Source organism: Pieris rapae, chromosome 6 (genome assembly GCF_905147795.1).
Source record: "Pieris rapae chromosome 6, ilPieRapa1.1, whole genome shotgun sequence".
Classification (NCBI taxonomy): domain Eukaryota; kingdom Metazoa; phylum Arthropoda; class Insecta; order Lepidoptera; family Pieridae; genus Pieris; species Pieris rapae.
The window spans coordinates 3704386-3721729 of record NC_059514.1 but is presented as its reverse complement, the minus strand read 5'-3'; the positions used below and the strand labels follow the sequence as shown (position 1 = coordinate 3721729).

Genomic DNA, 17344 nt, shown 5'->3' with positions numbered 1-17344 from the left:
ATTGCCTTTTATTTGCACTTATTTTGCACCCTATATCTTCAATTGCACTTTGCACGATAAATTTCCATATTTATATTTAACTATTACTTACTCTTAAGAGATCAAATAATTTATTTGAAAACTCCTATCTTTTTTACGCTTTTCTTCTATTTACAAAGTAAGCGCTTTATTATGTTTGGTAGTATTTCTGTACATAGTTGGACAATGCGTTTAACAATTCACAATTCATGCAATCACATTAATATCTAAACATTCATTTAACTTTTTGAACAGCGTGAAAGTTTAACTCATCCGCCATTTTATGTGTGTGTAAATAACAAGATGGCCGACATGGTACATTCAAAGGCTCGCGTTAATGAAGATTGGCACGAGCGCCATTTTGACGATGCCCACACAAAGGTGATTAACTTTTTTCACTAAAATCTTAAGTACTGTCTTATTTTGATTTGTGTGTGTCTTATTTGTTAATAGTACTTAGTAACTGAGTAAGATTTAGATACATGCAAATCAAATGATAATTAATACCTGTTAACAATCTGTAATTAAAACACCATGCGAGCTTATTGCACTAACATTCACTAACCGTATTGTACAAAATCTTACTTACTAAACAAACATTTAATGTAGGAAGTACTGCGATTCGAAAGAGAGCTCTTACAACTCGAGCAAGAAGAATTAAGAAGACAAAAGGAAAATCTACTGCGTGATCAGCACAGAATCATTCAGAAGTCCATACAAGATATTTCTGTCGCTAGTACGCCAGAGAAGAGAAAAGGCATTCAGAGCTACAGGCACTCAATGCCAAATTTGTTATTGGCTGAGCACAGTCCTATTCACAAGCCTCCACCTCTGCTAGAGAATCCAATTATAGACGAGAGCTTGAAACGTAAGCCGTTCGTCTCAGAAGAACATATTGAGAATCATTTTGGTGTTGAAGAAAGCAGAAAAGTATTGTTCGATGACAAACCGAAGTATGAAAGAAGAGTACCTGTCAGACCGGCCCAACCAGTTCTTCCACCCAAACCAAAAAGCAGAGAATCTATAGAACGGGAGATTACCATGAGGTAATTTGTATTATATATCATATAACCAACCATAACCATTGTGTCGCATTGTTAATCGACTATGACACAAACTTTAGCTTAAATATGTTTTAATAGCCAATATTAATGTTTTTAGGAGTAGTAGAACTCCTTCAGCTGTGGAGTATGCGAATATTGATAGAAACGGGGTCCAGCTCAGACAGAAGCCTGGAAATGCCAATGGGCAATATCACCCGATGACCAGACATACACTACAAGTATGTATTTAATATTATATATTAGGAATATTAAAATTATCGATCAGTAAATGTAAACGGGATTCTTACTGATTTCGTTCCTACACATAACTAAGAGCATTAAACTTGTATTGAAGAGCTTTATATATGTGATAATATCGATTGATTGATTTATTTATTTATTTAGTACATTAATAATACATTTATTTTCCAGGCGCTTAGTGCAGCTCCTACACCAAAATTGATCTCAAATTCCGAGTGGATGCAGAACCGCAATCCTCCGCGACAAAAGCCTCCTAACTATAACTACAACCAACATTGGCTTGTACAGGTATATTCTTAAATGTTTGCGTTAAAAGTTTAACACAACCATTAGTACTTACTGTTTTTACTAATTACAACTAATAGTTGTTCGTCTATATTAACTAATTTTAAACGCTTACAGGAGGCGGAACATCGTCGTATAGAGGAGCAAAGAAACAAAATGCGGGCGCGTCACTCATACCACGATCTTGCTCCGACTGCTGCACCGCACACGCCCAATCTCCCACCCACCAAAAATATCACACATGCGAACAGGTTAATATTATTAATAACATTTATTGATGGAAATGGAAGTGTTGGTTGATTTATATATATATTTATTTATTTATTCGGAAACCAAACAGAAACATCCTTACAATAAAAACAAAGTCAAAAATAAGACACAAAACAAACACACTAGATGCATCCACAATAGGTTACACTTGATGGACACACACAACATTTGATGATATATTATTGCACATTTGGTAGAAATTTAATATGCTTAAATTTTATATTTGATTATAATATCGATTGATTTCAGTCAACAAATTGTGCAAGAGCGGCGTCCTATCCGGCCCGATATTAGCCGTGACCGTCCTGAAGCAAACCGTGACGACAAACTTCTTAGTGTTAGTGGGAAAAGGAAATGCTCGCATTGTGGAGAAGAATTAGGTATGGTTCAACGCCAATTACACTAGTCTTTGGATTGCAAATTTCAATCAACAGAAATAAAAAAGAAATATCAGGATTATATGTCGAATGAACGCATTTTATTATTTCTACATTGCAGTGATAATCCAAATCAAATAGAAGTTGTATAATAACTAAGACTGAACTGTCATTGTAAAAAGATTTTACAAATAAAGATACTTATTATACTTGTTCATTCGTAATTTCCAGGTCGTGGTGCAGCTATGATAATCGAGTCCCTGTCGCTCTGCTACCACGTGTGGTGTTTCACATGCGCCGTATGTGGCGGTGCCTTGGGAGACGGTAGAGCTGGTGCCGACGTACGCGTACGACATAACCGCTTACATTGCCATCATTGCTACTCCACAGACGATGGAGACAAGTACTCCAGGGTCTGATCAAAAATATCTATGTAAAGAAAAAAAAGTTTCATTCAGATTTATATTTTTCATATTGTGTCATTTGAGATAAGCAAATCACGTGATATTCGCGGAGTTTGAAGAATAAAACTTCTATTTAATCTGGTGTTTCAAAGGTTACACTAATTTTAATTTCCTTGGGATTTGTTACAACGGCATCTAGTGTGATTATTACTAACTATTTCATATTATTAAAACTTTGAATCTATTTTTTATACTAATCAATAAACTCGAATTACATATGAGGTCGAAAACTTGTTGTATTTTTACATATGATCAATAATAATGATAGATGATGTTAATACTGGCCATATTGCCACAATTTGTCACTTGTTTGTTAATACTAACATTAAATAACTTTCTAGTTAAAGATACTGTATATACTCGTATAAACTCTTTTGAATTTCATAATGCCAAAAACTTTCCCATTCTTTCTATTTTGAACTTGTCTAATATAGTATAGTATTTATAGGTTTGATAGCTGATCCTTTATTTAACTTCAACATTTCCGTATATGTATAATGTTTAATCATCAATACATTAAAATGTGTTTCTATCTAATACTTCTATACCACAGCTATTCTGCTACTTATATCATCGAGTATATCTTCTGTGTATTCTTGTGTCTTTGCTGATGGCGTAAAGCATGATTTAGTTCTCTCACAAAACGTCTCTGAACTCAGCCAGTTCTGAGTTCATTATTGCACGCTTTTGTTTTTTTTTACTTTTGTTTAAGCGCCATCTGTTGACTTAGCTAGTTCTACTTTCACAATAGTTTTGTTGGTTAAAAATCTTGAATATTTTCACGATACTTCGTCCTGTGTTCAACATAAGCTACATATTTTAAGTTTTTATATCATTACACCGATAACATTGTTATGAAACATTATATATATTTTGTGCCATGCCATAACATGTCTTCACCTAACCTTAAAAATATATATATTTTTAATTTGTTTAAGAGTTTAACTTGGGGGAGTGTTGTATATTATTGTATATAAACTTATTTATGTCAGTGTTAAATTAGCTTTAATAGAGTATTTTAGGTTTATATAGAAAACATTTATCCAAAAATGTGTATTGTTTGTTTTTCATGTAAAATATTAATGTTAATTTAGTATATTTTGTATCGCGTCTTTAATATCTTAAAGTTTTTTCTAAGAGTTCAGTGAAGAAACTAATCGTTATACTTAAACTAACGAATATCATTATCACATTGCTTTGAGTAAGTTCAAACTATAAATTTGAAAATAAAGAAAAGTTTATCTTAAAATAAGACTATTCTATATGTAATATGTACTAAATATAGAAAAACCGCGATTAGTTTCTATATTGAAGATAATTTTCTGTGTTATTTTTGCACTAATTGTAATTATGTGTACATTGTCTATGAGCCTTAGACGACCTGTATATCAATAAATGTTTCGAATCTATGTATGTATTTTTTTGTCCAAAACTTCCATGAGAATTACTCTAATAAATTCCTTTTACTGCAAGAAGAACGTCTTTACTATTACACTTAAAACAGCAAAGATATTTGATGGCAACAGTTGGAATAACTGTTAACGATTAATAAATAATCAGATATGCAAAAAAGACACATACTACCTTTTTAAAAGAACCGCTACTTTGAGCTTACAAGGAGTAGGTTACAATTAGAAGTTCATCTACACAACAACGCCACATTCTGTATACATTATGCAATAGAAAACATATTTAAATCTTATCATGGTTATAATAAACAGTTCCGATTATTATATTTGGAACCTATAACAAACCGCCTACTGCTCAAATGTACTGGATTTTGAGTAAGAAATAATAGTTATAGTGGCTTATCTTTACGCGATCTCACGTGTTTTTATCCAGCTATTAGTGCCATTGCGATAAACAAGAAAAAGGAAGCTAGCAATTGTAATGATCATCCTTAATCACTGGAAGGATATATCTCGCTTGCGACTTCATAATTATACTGGAATTTTCTTGAATAACTAGCACCATCGCAACACCTACACAAGCGGATAGCGATCACATGGACCCTTATGTATAAACTCCACATATATTGGTCAGGACTAGTGAAGTCACTTAAATAAGATGAATAAATATAGCGCACAAATAGTGTAATAGAAATAGATAAATTACAGTATTACGAGTTATTTATCTAATAGAGGAATCCCCTATCCCGGAAATTTTAATAGTATTTGAGTAATTGTTCATAGCTTATATTATGAACTATGTTGTAAACATGGTTCGTATGGAATGATGAATGAATTTAGAGGTCAGGTGGCTCCGGGCAACAATGGGGAAAAACAAATTATTTCGGTCGAGTTTTTTAATCAATACTTTATTGTGAAACGAACTAGATTCTCTTAGTACCTATTTAACAAACACTATTGATAATATTTAAGAAAAATTACTTACACTTATGTTTGTACAAAGATAATGGTAAAATGACTGAAAAAATACAGAAAAAACCATAAATAGTCGTTTACTAGTGTTTAATAATCGGATTTTTTTTCTCAAATCTCCGGTACTGTAGTCCAGGTTACCCTCCCTTGTATCCGGTCAATAATAGCACCTGTGTTCTCCTATGTATTATCTTATTTAAATAACGCTTACTTACCTATAGCTACTAATTCGATATAAAAAGTTATGGTGGAATTACTTTAAATTTGTCTGGCTTTGTGAAAGGGCAGGAAGCCTTTACAATTGAATTGGACAAGCATTTCAATCGATTGAATTTCCATACATTATTGTAATCAATTCGTAACGTTACAATACCAGTTCAAGGTCTTGGGAACGCAAATCCCACATCCACTAGACAGTAGGTAATTTAACTAAATATTTAGCGACTTCTCAAAATAAATACTATAGCAAGATAAATCGAACCAAAAAAGAGCCGATTTCTATTTATTTCAATACTAGCATCTTACTTTTAAACAACCTAATCAACAAAAACTGTGCTATAGACACCGAGGACATTGTCCCGTGGCGAGCTGTTTATATACCAGTAAGCCAGAGGTATCATTTGTTTTGTGTGTTTATCAGTTGCTGGTGTCGAAAGTAAAAAGCAATCAATTTTATATGATAAAGAACATTTATTAAAAGATCGCGAGTATGGGACGGGGAATCCCCCACGACATCGTCAGGCTTTTGCGAGAATCTCCGAATTCTACATAGAGTTGAGCTAGTGTGCTATGGAGGAATTCTTGAAAAATAATTTTTTATGCTATATAATATTTTATGTTTTTTTTTGTTTGTAGGTACATTGTTCTTAAAGTTGAGAGATCGGGTGGGTTTTACCCCAAAAAAGGTGACACCCGGTGCGTCACGCCATCGCAGCCCCCCCCCCCTCAACCCCCCACCCCCTCCCCTTTTTTAGGTACGAACGATCTATATTATGTATCTATATAGAATTTTAAATTTATGTAAGTATATTCTAATAAAGATTTGTAAATGGCATATTTATTGCATCAAATGCTGCAGGTTTTACCTTAAGATAAGGACTTATTACGGAAATATTAAAATTATTTAAAATATCATACTAGGTAATTGCTATTTATAAAACACGTTGAAAAACAGTAAACACTCAACATAAGCAAAAAGTAGACATAACAAACGTCTCGACCAACCATTGTTAATCCATTTGATTCTCCATAAAGCTAGTTATACACAGTGTACGTATTTATTATAAGAGCGCTTTGATTAAATTAGGAATTAAGGGATTTTTTGCATAAGAATACAAATTAAACAACTATATCGAAGATATTTAAAAAAATAATCGGTAAAGTATCCGCTACCTATTTTTATGTATTATTATGTAACTATTATTCACGATTACTACAACTTCTACAACATACTGCATATTCAATAAAGAATTAGGATAAGTATCAAAGTACGTCGAAAAAAAAATTCAAGACAGTGAGTTTAGAGCTTAACAATGAAGGTGCGCACGATTCATCTGATCAGCAATTACCACACAATGGTTGTGCAGGAGTCAGTCCCGCACAGAACGCCCGCATGCCCACATCGCGCAGCTTGCTTCCCAGGCGGTGGTTTCGCTCTCGCCGCTCCCCACACCCAGAAGAGCTCGATGTCGCTCACAGGTCCCTCCCTCGCGATATGGAGCGTCGCCAGCGACCTTCCAGGATTCTTGCTCCACCGCCAAGAACCCAGAACGCTCCAGCAGATGAAGAATCCCTTGAAAGAGCCTATCCTTCCATGGGACACCTCGAATATGTCCTTGCTGGATCATCACCTCCAGCTGAAAGTGCACCTAATATGTACGACAGCTTCGAAGAACCGCCCTTGGATTTAACTGCGCATATCTGTGGGGACTCGATACGTCAGAGCGCTTATGAACAGATGCGCACTGTCGGCGGACGACTGAGATTACTTGACGAATTGGAATCAGGCGTGATCACATCTGAACTGGCTGTAAATATCTTTGCAACGGCCTCTGAAGCAGAAAGGAACGTGTGTCTATTTTGGGCAGCGTTTCTTAAATTAAGTCCGCTATTAACGCAATTGGTTGAAGCTGGGGCAGACCCATTACACTTCGACGCTCTGGGACTATCTCCCCTGCACGCGGCGGCGTTTAGTGGATCTACGGATTGCGCCAATTATCTCATAACTTGTGGAGTGGATCCTAATTACATGCCAAGATGTTTTGTACCCCTCCACTGTGCTGCATTCGGTAATTCTGTGCAAGTGGCTAATTTACTAATCAGTAAAGGTGCGTCTGTCCATGCTGTTGTTAAGTACGTAAACTGCGAAGGCGGATTGTTACATTGCGCTGTACGGGCTAACTCTGTGGAATGTTTAAAGTTATTTATATCTCACGGAGTCAATGTCAATCAGATTGAGCCTGGTGGAACTAATGCTATACATTTAGCAGCTGATTTGGGCATGATACAATGCCTCATTATACTGCTAGACACATCTGGTGCTGATGCGAATGTTAGGACTAGAGTTGGCGATCGAGAGTCTACAGCATTACACTTAGCCGCTGATGGAGGATTTATCGATTGTGTGGATTTTCTCCTTACAAAGGGTGCAGATGCCAGCCTTAAGAATCATCGAGGCTTTACAGCTTTACATCTCGCAGCTAGATCTGCTAGTTTAGAATGTGTGGAGTCGTTGTTAAGAAAAGGCAACGCTGATCCAAATGCCATGGATTTCGATAAGCGAACTCCGCTTCACGCCGCTATAGGAAAATCAGATAGTGCTTGTGATATAATCGAAACCTTAATTAGCTGGGGAGCAAATGTTAACCAGAAAGACGAGTACGGCTTTACGCCCTTACACCTCGCTGCTCTTGACGGATTATCCGCTTGTGTTGAAACACTAATTTACCATGGAGCTGATGTGACAACGCGATCTAAAAAGGGAAACTCCGCACTTAATGTGATCGCTCGAAAGACGCCTGCGTCACTGGCTATGATAACAAGGAAATTGGACTGCGCTATTACATTACACCACTCACAGACGAGTAATCGAGAAGTTGAACTTGAACTTGACTTTCGCAGCATATTACAACATTGTTATCCGAGGGAAATAAGCTATCTTAACACCTTTGTTGATGAAGGCCAAAAGGAAGTCCTACTGCATCCACTATGTTCGGCATTTCTATATATAAAGTGGGAGAAGATAAGAAAATATTATGTTGCACGACTTTTTCTGAGCTTTATATTTGTTTTATGTCTTACGCTTTATGTTTTGACAGCACTTGCACATAACTGTTATAATGGTAGCAAGGACATGGAAGAGACAATTCAAGAACAAGAGTTATGTCAGAAACAATCAATTCTTGGCGACTTGCTTAGAAAAAATCCCTTTGTTATAGAAATGCAGTGGTGGGTATTAGCCGGGATAACAATATTCGAAATATTTAGGAAAGTTTACGGCATAGCTGGATATTCGACAGTCAAACAGTACCTTATGCAATCGGAAAATATGATAGAATGGTTCGTGATCATTAGCGTGTTTTTGATTTCTTACATTTATACTAATATCACGTATACATGGCAGAACCATGTTGGAGCTTTTGCTGTTCTAGCTGGGTGGACTAATCTGATGATGATGATCGGCCAGTTACCAGTCTTCGGGACTTATGTAGCTATGTATCAAAAAGTACAAAAGGAATTTGCAAAACTGCTGATGGCTTACTCATGCATACTTATTGGCTTCACAATAAGTTTCTGCGTAATATTTCCAGACTCTTCATCGTTTGCCAACCCTTTTATGGGCTTTATAACCGTGTTAACAATGATGATTGGAGAACTTAATTTAGATTTATTACTGAACGAACCGGATGGAAATGATCCGCCTGTATTATTAGAATTTTCTGCGCAAATAACATATGTTTTATTTCTTATGTTTGTCACAGTAGTTCTGATGAACCTTCTGGTTGGTATAGCTGTTCACGACATTCAAGGTCTACGAAAGACCGCAGGGCTCTCTAAGCTCGTGCGGCAAACTAAACTGATATCGTACATGGAATTAGCCTTATTTAATGGATATTTACCCAAATGCCTTTTAAAAATTCTCCATTCTTCCGCACTTGTATCCCCTCAAGCGTACAGAGTTGTATTGAGCGTAAAACCTTTAAATCCAAGCGAGAAACGGCTACCAAGAGATATAATGATGGCGGCTTACGATATAGCTAAAATGAGGAAGCAGTATGGACATACCATTTCATCAAACGGATCTACTACCGGGGCATATTCATGTTTCAAAAAGTATGAGAACAACAATGACTCAAGCTATCGAGAATACGGTTATTCTTCTGGATTGGGAAGTATGCAGGCGCGGCTGGATGAAACCTCGGAAAATGTACGTCAACTGACGCAGGAAGTAAGAGAGTTGAAAAAACTAATAAACGCCCAACAGCTTGTGATACAACAGGCGTTGGCCGGTGCTATGGATCGTTGATGATATAATAGGCCGTTTATTTTCAATGCCAACGGTACAAGTCAATAAACTATAGCGAGCATTGTCGTTCGTTTAAAAATCTATTGTGGACCGTTGCGAACTTAATATGGAACGTGATATTTTGCACTGTACATATCGAAAATAAGAGCGGTTAACGCGTTCTGTGATCCTATATGTAAAGTTTGTAGATTTACTATTTAATTATTGTTATTGTGATATTTAGACTATTTTATGAATAAAGCATTTTTAAATATGTTGTTTTATTTTCGTGCTCATTTTGAATTATTATTATATAATTTAAATGTCAACTGTAATTTAGCACACAAGCAAAAATGTAAACAATAACCTATCTATAATCATTACCATGTATCAAAAGTACGCTATTATTACACAAAAGTAAATTTAAGTACACTATAAGGATAAAATAAAAAAATAAAAATTATAAATATCAAAAATGAATTAAATAACGCTTTTGAGAATTTCTTAATGTCATCTAAGAAAAGGTCGATCTTGGGGTTTAGTAAAGATGTCTTAGGATACACATGATAGTTACAGTTACGCAGATCTAATATAGCTTTATAATGATGCAAGTTATTGGTGAGTGGTTACGCACAGAAAATTTTCTTTAGAATTTAATGCCATCTCTGTCAACTTCTATATTTGTATAATAAGACACGAATTTTTTAAGCGACATCTATGGTTTCATTAACATTTCGAATATTAAGGTATTTTTAAAGTGAAACTGTTATTACATCGTCTCAAACTTTTTGGTTGTGGCGCATGTCGCGTGACGGTCGGCCGCGGAGTAGGGATAAAGTAAAGGCGCTCGTTTCAAATTTCAAAAATTCTATAGTGTGAAAATTTCATAAAACCACACAACATTGTTTTTATTTTGTGCAACTTATGATATTCGTCGTTAAAATGTGTTATAACTATGAGAATTACAGCTTTCCATATTGTCTTTGATATACCATAATATGTATTTTTAGCATTTCATAGAATGTTAAATAATATTTATATACATGAATAATTCATGTTCTGTTTTTTTAATTAACTCAAAGGAATAAGGATAAGCCAAAGTGTTTCAAACCTAATTATTAGGTACATAAAAATCTAATATTTAAACATCGTTTAATATAATGAAAATGTATTTAAGTAATATTACATTTGGTGTTACAGTAGTAACAAAGAACGACGAAACACTTTGGCTTATCCTTATTCCTTTGAGTTAATTAAAAAAACAGATTTGGCCTTTCATTTATGATTTGACAGTTGACCAGGAATCAGGATCAAGAATTGCGCGCGCAATTATAAACTAAGTGGACAGGTTTACTGACTATAATGTGGAAAAGGATCGATAAACTGAAGAGAATGGAAAATCTAGACTAGGTCTTATCTCTTTCGCCCAGCTAACCGCGCTAGCCTAATTTGAACTCGTATCGGGTTTATCGATTAGTTGTTTCCGTCCGCGAGTGTCACTCAGGACAAATGCAGGGAAGTTTCAAGATTCAACTGATTAACATGGGGACACGGGCGGCTGCCTGTAAGACCATAATAACTCTTTGAAGCTCAATTAAATTGCATGCATGACTAACGCATTTCATTTTTCAGAGTTCGCTGCGGCATTTTGCGTAGTGAAAGCTTTTTATGTGTTCCTAATGCAGACCACCCAGCCATACGAAATGCAGCTTGCCTTGGAGCCTCTGAATCAGAAAGGTGAGCTCGTTCAATCGAGCTATTTTGTTGTTGCACCCTCAGCCCTGTGGCACGCTTCGCGAGTGGCCCTTACATGTCTGTCTCACCCTTCTTCTAGTCTTGCCATCCAACTGTCTAGGATAGATTGTCTTATCCCACTCTTTGTAGACAAATCTTTTACTCTTATGATTAAGTACCCTAATGCATTTCTTTAATCATTTTAAATTGAACATATTTCAAAATTTAAAATATTTTTAGTATTGATGGCAATTCTATTAATGTTGTATGGTGTACAGGACCGAATGCAGACTTCAGTGTTAAAGATTGGTGTCGTTTTCTATGTGGTGTTATACCCTATGTACCATTGTTATTTTTATGTGTTTACAGACAAGTGTAGAGATGGTTAAAGTAAATAGGTTTTAAAGATTTAGTGCAGAACAAGTCATCAATAATTACTAATATGTATGTTATATTTTGTAAGTATCCGATCTGCTCACCTTTCTTTTGATGCAGGCGCAAGGCTAGTTTGAAAAGATTTCTTACTTTATCATTATTACATAATCAATTCACTGCACCAATGTTGCACTTACATACATTCTTATACAATATATTATTATAGTTTATTTAGATAACAGAAGGTAACTTAGGAATAACATTGGCTAAATCAACAAGACCAAGTTGTTTATTCTTGAACAGAAATGATATATGCATGTTTATATGATAATATATTCAAATACCCCCACTTTAATTATCTTTGTACTAAACAGTTATCGCTATTAATATGTACATAAAAATTTACATATTAGTAATGATTGCTAATTTTAATATACAAGAAAGTGATAAAACATTGAGTTGTGCATGTGCATATTTGATCAAGTACTGAAATTCATTATCCCTTTAGTACATATTAATAATTAAATCTTCTTTCATATTCATCAAATTTTAATAAAAGATCCTTGCTTGGTAGTTTTCCAATAGTTGCGTTAATACAATTATAGCATGCTTGTTGTTTAGACAAAATATTATTTTAAATCCAAGGTCACCAAACGGCAAACTGGGGACTGGCATTGAGTATCACTCACAAAGACATACTTTTGTGTGATTCCCATCGCATGTTTATAGAATAGAAGTTTCACATTCAATAGATAAATGACAATATTACCAGCTCCTTTGCTAATGGTTACAAATTACCGGTTTCATTAAAGTTTGTGTAATATTTTTAGATATTTCTTATTAGTTTGCATGTATATTTATATAAAGGAACCAACAATCAAAGTAACCTAGAGTTATTCACAGTCACTGCGAAGATCCGCAGCCTTTATGACTGCCAACTTCGTCTGATGCACAACATTCAGCCGCTACCATCTGGTATTGACATAGCGAATACTGTTAAATACTTCTCGCAGACATTGCTCAGTAAGTATTTTATTTCTAAGCAAGTATATGAGTATTGATATATAGCTACTAATTGTGAAATAAATGTTTGTGTCTATAAAAGTAAAACTGCCGCAGATGCCATCCAATGCCATAGCATTTTGATCTTGCCTTCTTCAGATATTTAATAAGTTTTTCGAAGAGCCGTTCCAGGCACTGTCTGCGCTTTCTTAACATGTCCTATAGGCCTTTATAGTCATTTATGATCTGTTGCTCCAGGTCGTGCCTGGTGGGTACAAATATTGGTCTATTGGCTAGAATGTTCGACTTACACGAGATCTCAGGTTCAAGTATCGGTGGGACCAAAAAGAGCTATGCCATATCTCTGTGGCCTCTCAATAAAAATGAGCTGCCTTGCCGATTTAAAAAAAATATATCATACAAAAATGTTGATCCGAATAAAAAAAAAACCTTTGAGCAAACATGATGTTTGATGTATTTTTTTTCTATTGAATTAGAGTTGTAATAGCTGCTACAAAATAAATTAATATAGGCACTATCAAATATCAGGCTACTACTTAACTATTTAGAATATTCATGTTACATTAATGTAATTAAGTAAATTAATATATACCAGGTGTACTGAAAGATGTGCCGAAGTCACCTCTCGAAATGATGAGAGATGCGGATAATGATGCAGAACGTATGGGCCTGTACCCTAATTTGGATTACAAGGGGCTGTTCAATGCGATCTCCCAGCTAGTTGATTCAGCACCACATTTGCAGTATGGTGTCCAAGGTATACTATCATAATATTATTTTTCTAAGTATACTTAAGTCTTATTTGATATCTGTATAATTCCTTGTCTGTAAGTAATAATATTTAAAAAAATAACGTTGATTCTAATTTCTGTGCCTATTAATCCAAAACATTTATTATGGAGCCGTGAATCGAAATCAAACTTTTCGATCTCATTGGGGTCTCAGAAAGTAAATTTACGAATTAAAATAACATTATTGGGTACTTGTTATATCAATCATAGCCAATCACTTACTATGGAATAATAATAATAAAAACTTTTTTTATGTCAAAAGGGTTGTGACAACATTCATATATCGCTAGTCCCCACACTAGGGAATTCCTGAGTTTTGGGCAACTAGATTAAAATTATTCCGTAGTACATGATACATGTTTCTAACAGTTTTAAAAAAAGTAATTTTAGTGTTACAACTGTCTTCTCACATTAAGTATGATTGAATGTGTGAGTGTGCGAATCGATGTGTGTGTGCATGTGTTTGAGAGTGTAAAAGAGTTATTATGATCGTGCGCTGTCTGTGTTAATTTTTTGAACATCAAAGTTATGCGAAGATCAGTTGTAAGGCCGAAATCCAATTTAGCTAACGTAATTTATATGTGATATGAGTTTGTATCTGGATAGTCTGAATATTTCAGAATCCATAGATTGGGAAATTTTATTATAAAGAAAGGGGCCCCTAAATGGATAGAAGCGTTGACCAAACACAGTTTTATTTCTAGACTTTAAATAGCTCATTCATTGATTATAATTTTTTCAAAGCAATAATTATATAAATACTAGCGGATCCGACAGACGTTGTCCTGTCTATACGTCTTTAATTTGAAAATTTCAAACTTTTTTTAATAAGCTAAAACATTCTGGACCATTTTGATGAAAACAAAAATTCAAATGTTATGACAATGTCTAACGATCCAGCACATGGTCTACAATAACACAATGATAACAAAACTTTTTTTTAATTTGATCGCAGCGCTAACCGTCGGGACAGACTAAAATTAAAATTCGAATATTATTTAAAATTTGACAGTGCGATGGTAGCGCCGTCTATCGGATCCAATGTAAAACATTCCAAAATCAACAACTACTAATTAATTAAAAAAAACATTGTCCAGCGGACAAAATTGTGAATCTAAACCATTCTCGAATCTCCACGAACACACACAAAAAATTTCATCAAAATTGGTCCAGTCGTTTAGGAGGAGTTCAGTCACATACACACGCACACAAGAAATATATATATTAAGATATTTCAGCGTTCGGCCAAGCTGTCCTCCAATGCCTGGGTTGCCTGATGCCGTTCCTTGAGTATGACATGATCGACAATCTCCCATATTTAGTGGCCTACTGCTTCGCCATGTTCCCTGCCAACCTTCACCAGGATATATTGCATTTGCTGTGTTATTATATACTACCATTTACAATAAGTAAGTAATCTTTCTTCGTAGCAATGAGCAATGTTGGCTTAGTGTATAGACTCTCATCCCTGAGGTTGTAGATTTGATCCCCTGCCCCAATGAACTTTCTGTATTGTGCGCGTTGAACATTCAACTCGATCGCTGAAGGAAAACATCGTGAAGAAATTGGCTTGCCTTAATTCGACGGCGTGTGTCAGGCACAGGAAGCCTGACATACTTGTCTATTAGATTTACAAATGATCATGAAAATCTGTTTCATGTTCACAGAAATCTGAGGCCTAGACCTAAAAATGTTAAAGCACCACTGGTTTATTTGTATGTTTGTTTTATACATTTAGATATATATAGAAAAATCAACAAACAATAGATTGCCGTGTTATATTCCATAGCACGACGCTACGCTGGCATGGAAGAAGAAAGCGAGGCGTCACAGTCTGTGGGAGCTGTTATCATGATGGTCTTTCAGCACTCTACTAACCCTGGTAACCCTAATTTAATTAAAATAAAGTGCAGGAATAAAATATTTTTTAGCCCTTTATAATTTATATTGCTCTTGTCCTATCAGAAACATGACTAAAAGAAGCTGTATGAATTAGCAAATACTTTGTTCTATTAAAGAATGCTGATACTAAATACACTACAGAAAATCTGTGAACGTTGTGTATAAAAATGTGGGTTATCCATAAGAGATAGACATATACCATCACGGACTTTTCTGTAGACCTTTTCAATGTGTACTTAGTGCATTATTTTCATAAAACTCGTAGGGTTCAGCCTGCGTTTGCAATGTAAGCGGAAAAAATGTAATTATTTACGACATCACATTAGAAACCTCAAAAATAACAGTACTTCTCCACTATTTAATGGATGTTATTATACATATAAATTACTCTTGAATCACTCTATCTATTAAAAAAACCGCATCAAAATCCGTTTCGTTTTTTCAAAGATTTAAGCATACAAAGGGACAAAGGGACAGAGAAAGCGACTTTGTTTTATAATAATATGTAGTGATGAGAAGTTATCCTAGAATTTTATTGCAAAGTATGCAAGCCCAAAGACGCCATTACAATACAGATTAAAATATCACGAGTGCGGGTGATTTAGGATTTTATTAACAATAAAAATTATATTTTTTTTTTCATATACATATAATAGGGGGCAAACGAGCCCGCGTCACGCCCAAAATGGCAGTCATCGCAGCCCATAGACACCCCATATATAATTATATCTAAATATATAACGAATATATTTAGATACTATTTTAATTGAAACTATAATAGGCACTCGCTTTTTGATTTGATTTTCTTACATAGTGATTTTGTAACAGTAATTAATTACTTTTTTACCCATATTACCTACACGTTGTCTATGCTTGACTTCGAAGTTCGTTCAAGTATAGATATACTTGAATGGCCCGTTAGGGGTTTTATGGTAAAGGTCCTAAACCATAAAGCCAATAAATTTTACAATAATTTTTTTTTTAATTTATATTAATGATTTCAGCCCACCACTGCCAACTCCTAGAATGCCTTATGTCAATGAAGCAGTCGGTAGTAAAGGACGTACTATGTGTGATCGCGTACGGCACTTGCGGGGCGCGTTTGTCTGCAGCCAAATTACTCTTCTACTACTGGCCACCGTTTGATGCGAAGCTTTTTGACAGGAAGGGGCTGCTGTGCAAGTTTTCCAGTGAGTTTTTAACGATTATTTATAAGATGTTGCTTTATTAAAAAAAAGGGTATGCATAAACATACTGTATGTTTTTTTCTTTTAGTCTAGTGTAATTGATATATCAAATTCGAGGAGGTTACATACCTTATAAATATGTTTACACACATATATAAAACGCGGAAAATTACTACTACTACTGTTTAGATAATACACTATTATAGTATGTTTATGAGGCTGGACTTTAATTCAAATGTAATTTTTCAGTATATCTACCATAAATTTAAAAAAAGTATGTATGTTTGATATTTACAAAGTATATACATATATTAATCATTATTTGTTAAGACTTATTTTTTTTTTGACTGAAAACTTTTTTTTAAATTATGGTAGTTAATTTCTATAGTCTGTCCATAATTTTTCGTTAAAGAAAATGTATTGGATGTTTTTACAATTTAATTTGTTTTTAGCTTTAGATGTGTAGTAGATGGTGTGAACCTGTGAAGCGTAATGTTCTGTAAGTTTATTTTTATTATAATTTATTTTACCCTGCTTTTTACATTTTAATGTGAACATATCTAGATTAATAAAATTTTATTTAATTTTGTAATCGATTCCGGGCCCACAGTAGCGACATCAATAATTTAATAAAAATGCTTATTGTTAATATAACAGATGTGATAAATAATATAATAACAAAACAGCAAGTAAAAAATAACCTTTTGATAAATATAGGCTTGAGTATTC

The 17344-nt window shown here is 34.5% G+C and overlaps 3 protein-coding genes across 9 annotated transcripts in view; all 3 read left to right on the top strand.

Annotated features, from left to right (window-relative positions):
- LOC110995696 (LIM domain only protein 7) overlaps positions 1-4127 on the top strand; it is a 98612-nt gene extending 94485 nt beyond the window's left edge. For 6 of the 7 annotated variants that reach the window (XM_022262982.2, XM_022262985.2, XM_022262979.2 and 3 more), the window contains 7 exons: positions 274-399; positions 628-1064; positions 1180-1300; positions 1494-1610; positions 1725-1858; positions 2127-2257; positions 2486-4127. In XM_022262982.2, coding sequence (XP_022118674.2) covers positions 274-399; positions 628-1064; positions 1180-1300; positions 1494-1610; positions 1725-1858; positions 2127-2257; positions 2486-2673 — 1254 coding nt within the window. In that variant the 3' untranslated portion in view covers positions 2674-4127. The remainder of the gene's footprint in view (positions 1-273; positions 400-627; positions 1065-1179; positions 1301-1493; positions 1611-1724; positions 1859-2126; positions 2258-2485) is intronic. The other variant, XM_022262984.2, reaches the window with a different exon arrangement.
- Positions 4128-6648: 2521 nt separating this feature from the next.
- Positions 6649-9860, top strand: LOC110995724 (transient receptor potential channel pyrexia). The gene has a single exon (XM_022263017.2). The coding sequence runs from the start codon at positions 6712-6714 to the stop codon at positions 9622-9624; it is 2913 nt and encodes a 970-aa protein (XP_022118709.2). The 5' UTR covers positions 6649-6711; the 3' UTR covers positions 9625-9860.
- A 1066-nt stretch (positions 9861-10926) lies between these two features.
- The window catches only part of LOC110995717 (protein unc-79 homolog), a 41843-nt gene continuing 35425 nt past the window's right edge, over positions 10927-17344 (top strand). Inside the window, exons 1-7 of the mRNA XM_045628648.1 lie at positions 10927-11167; positions 11236-11340; positions 12616-12735; positions 13331-13492; positions 14765-14935; positions 15316-15408; positions 16433-16618. Coding sequence (XP_045484604.1) covers positions 11283-11340; positions 12616-12735; positions 13331-13492; positions 14765-14935; positions 15316-15408; positions 16433-16618 — 790 coding nt within the window. The 5' untranslated portion in view covers positions 10927-11167; positions 11236-11282. The remainder of the gene's footprint in view (positions 11168-11235; positions 11341-12615; positions 12736-13330; positions 13493-14764; positions 14936-15315; positions 15409-16432; positions 16619-17344) is intronic.

Excerpts from the sequence above, each read along its gene's own strand:
- LOC110995724 (XM_022263017.2), top strand. The coding sequence starts at position 6,712 with ATGCCCACATCGCGCAGCTTGCTTCCCAGGCGGTGGTTTCGCTCTCGC.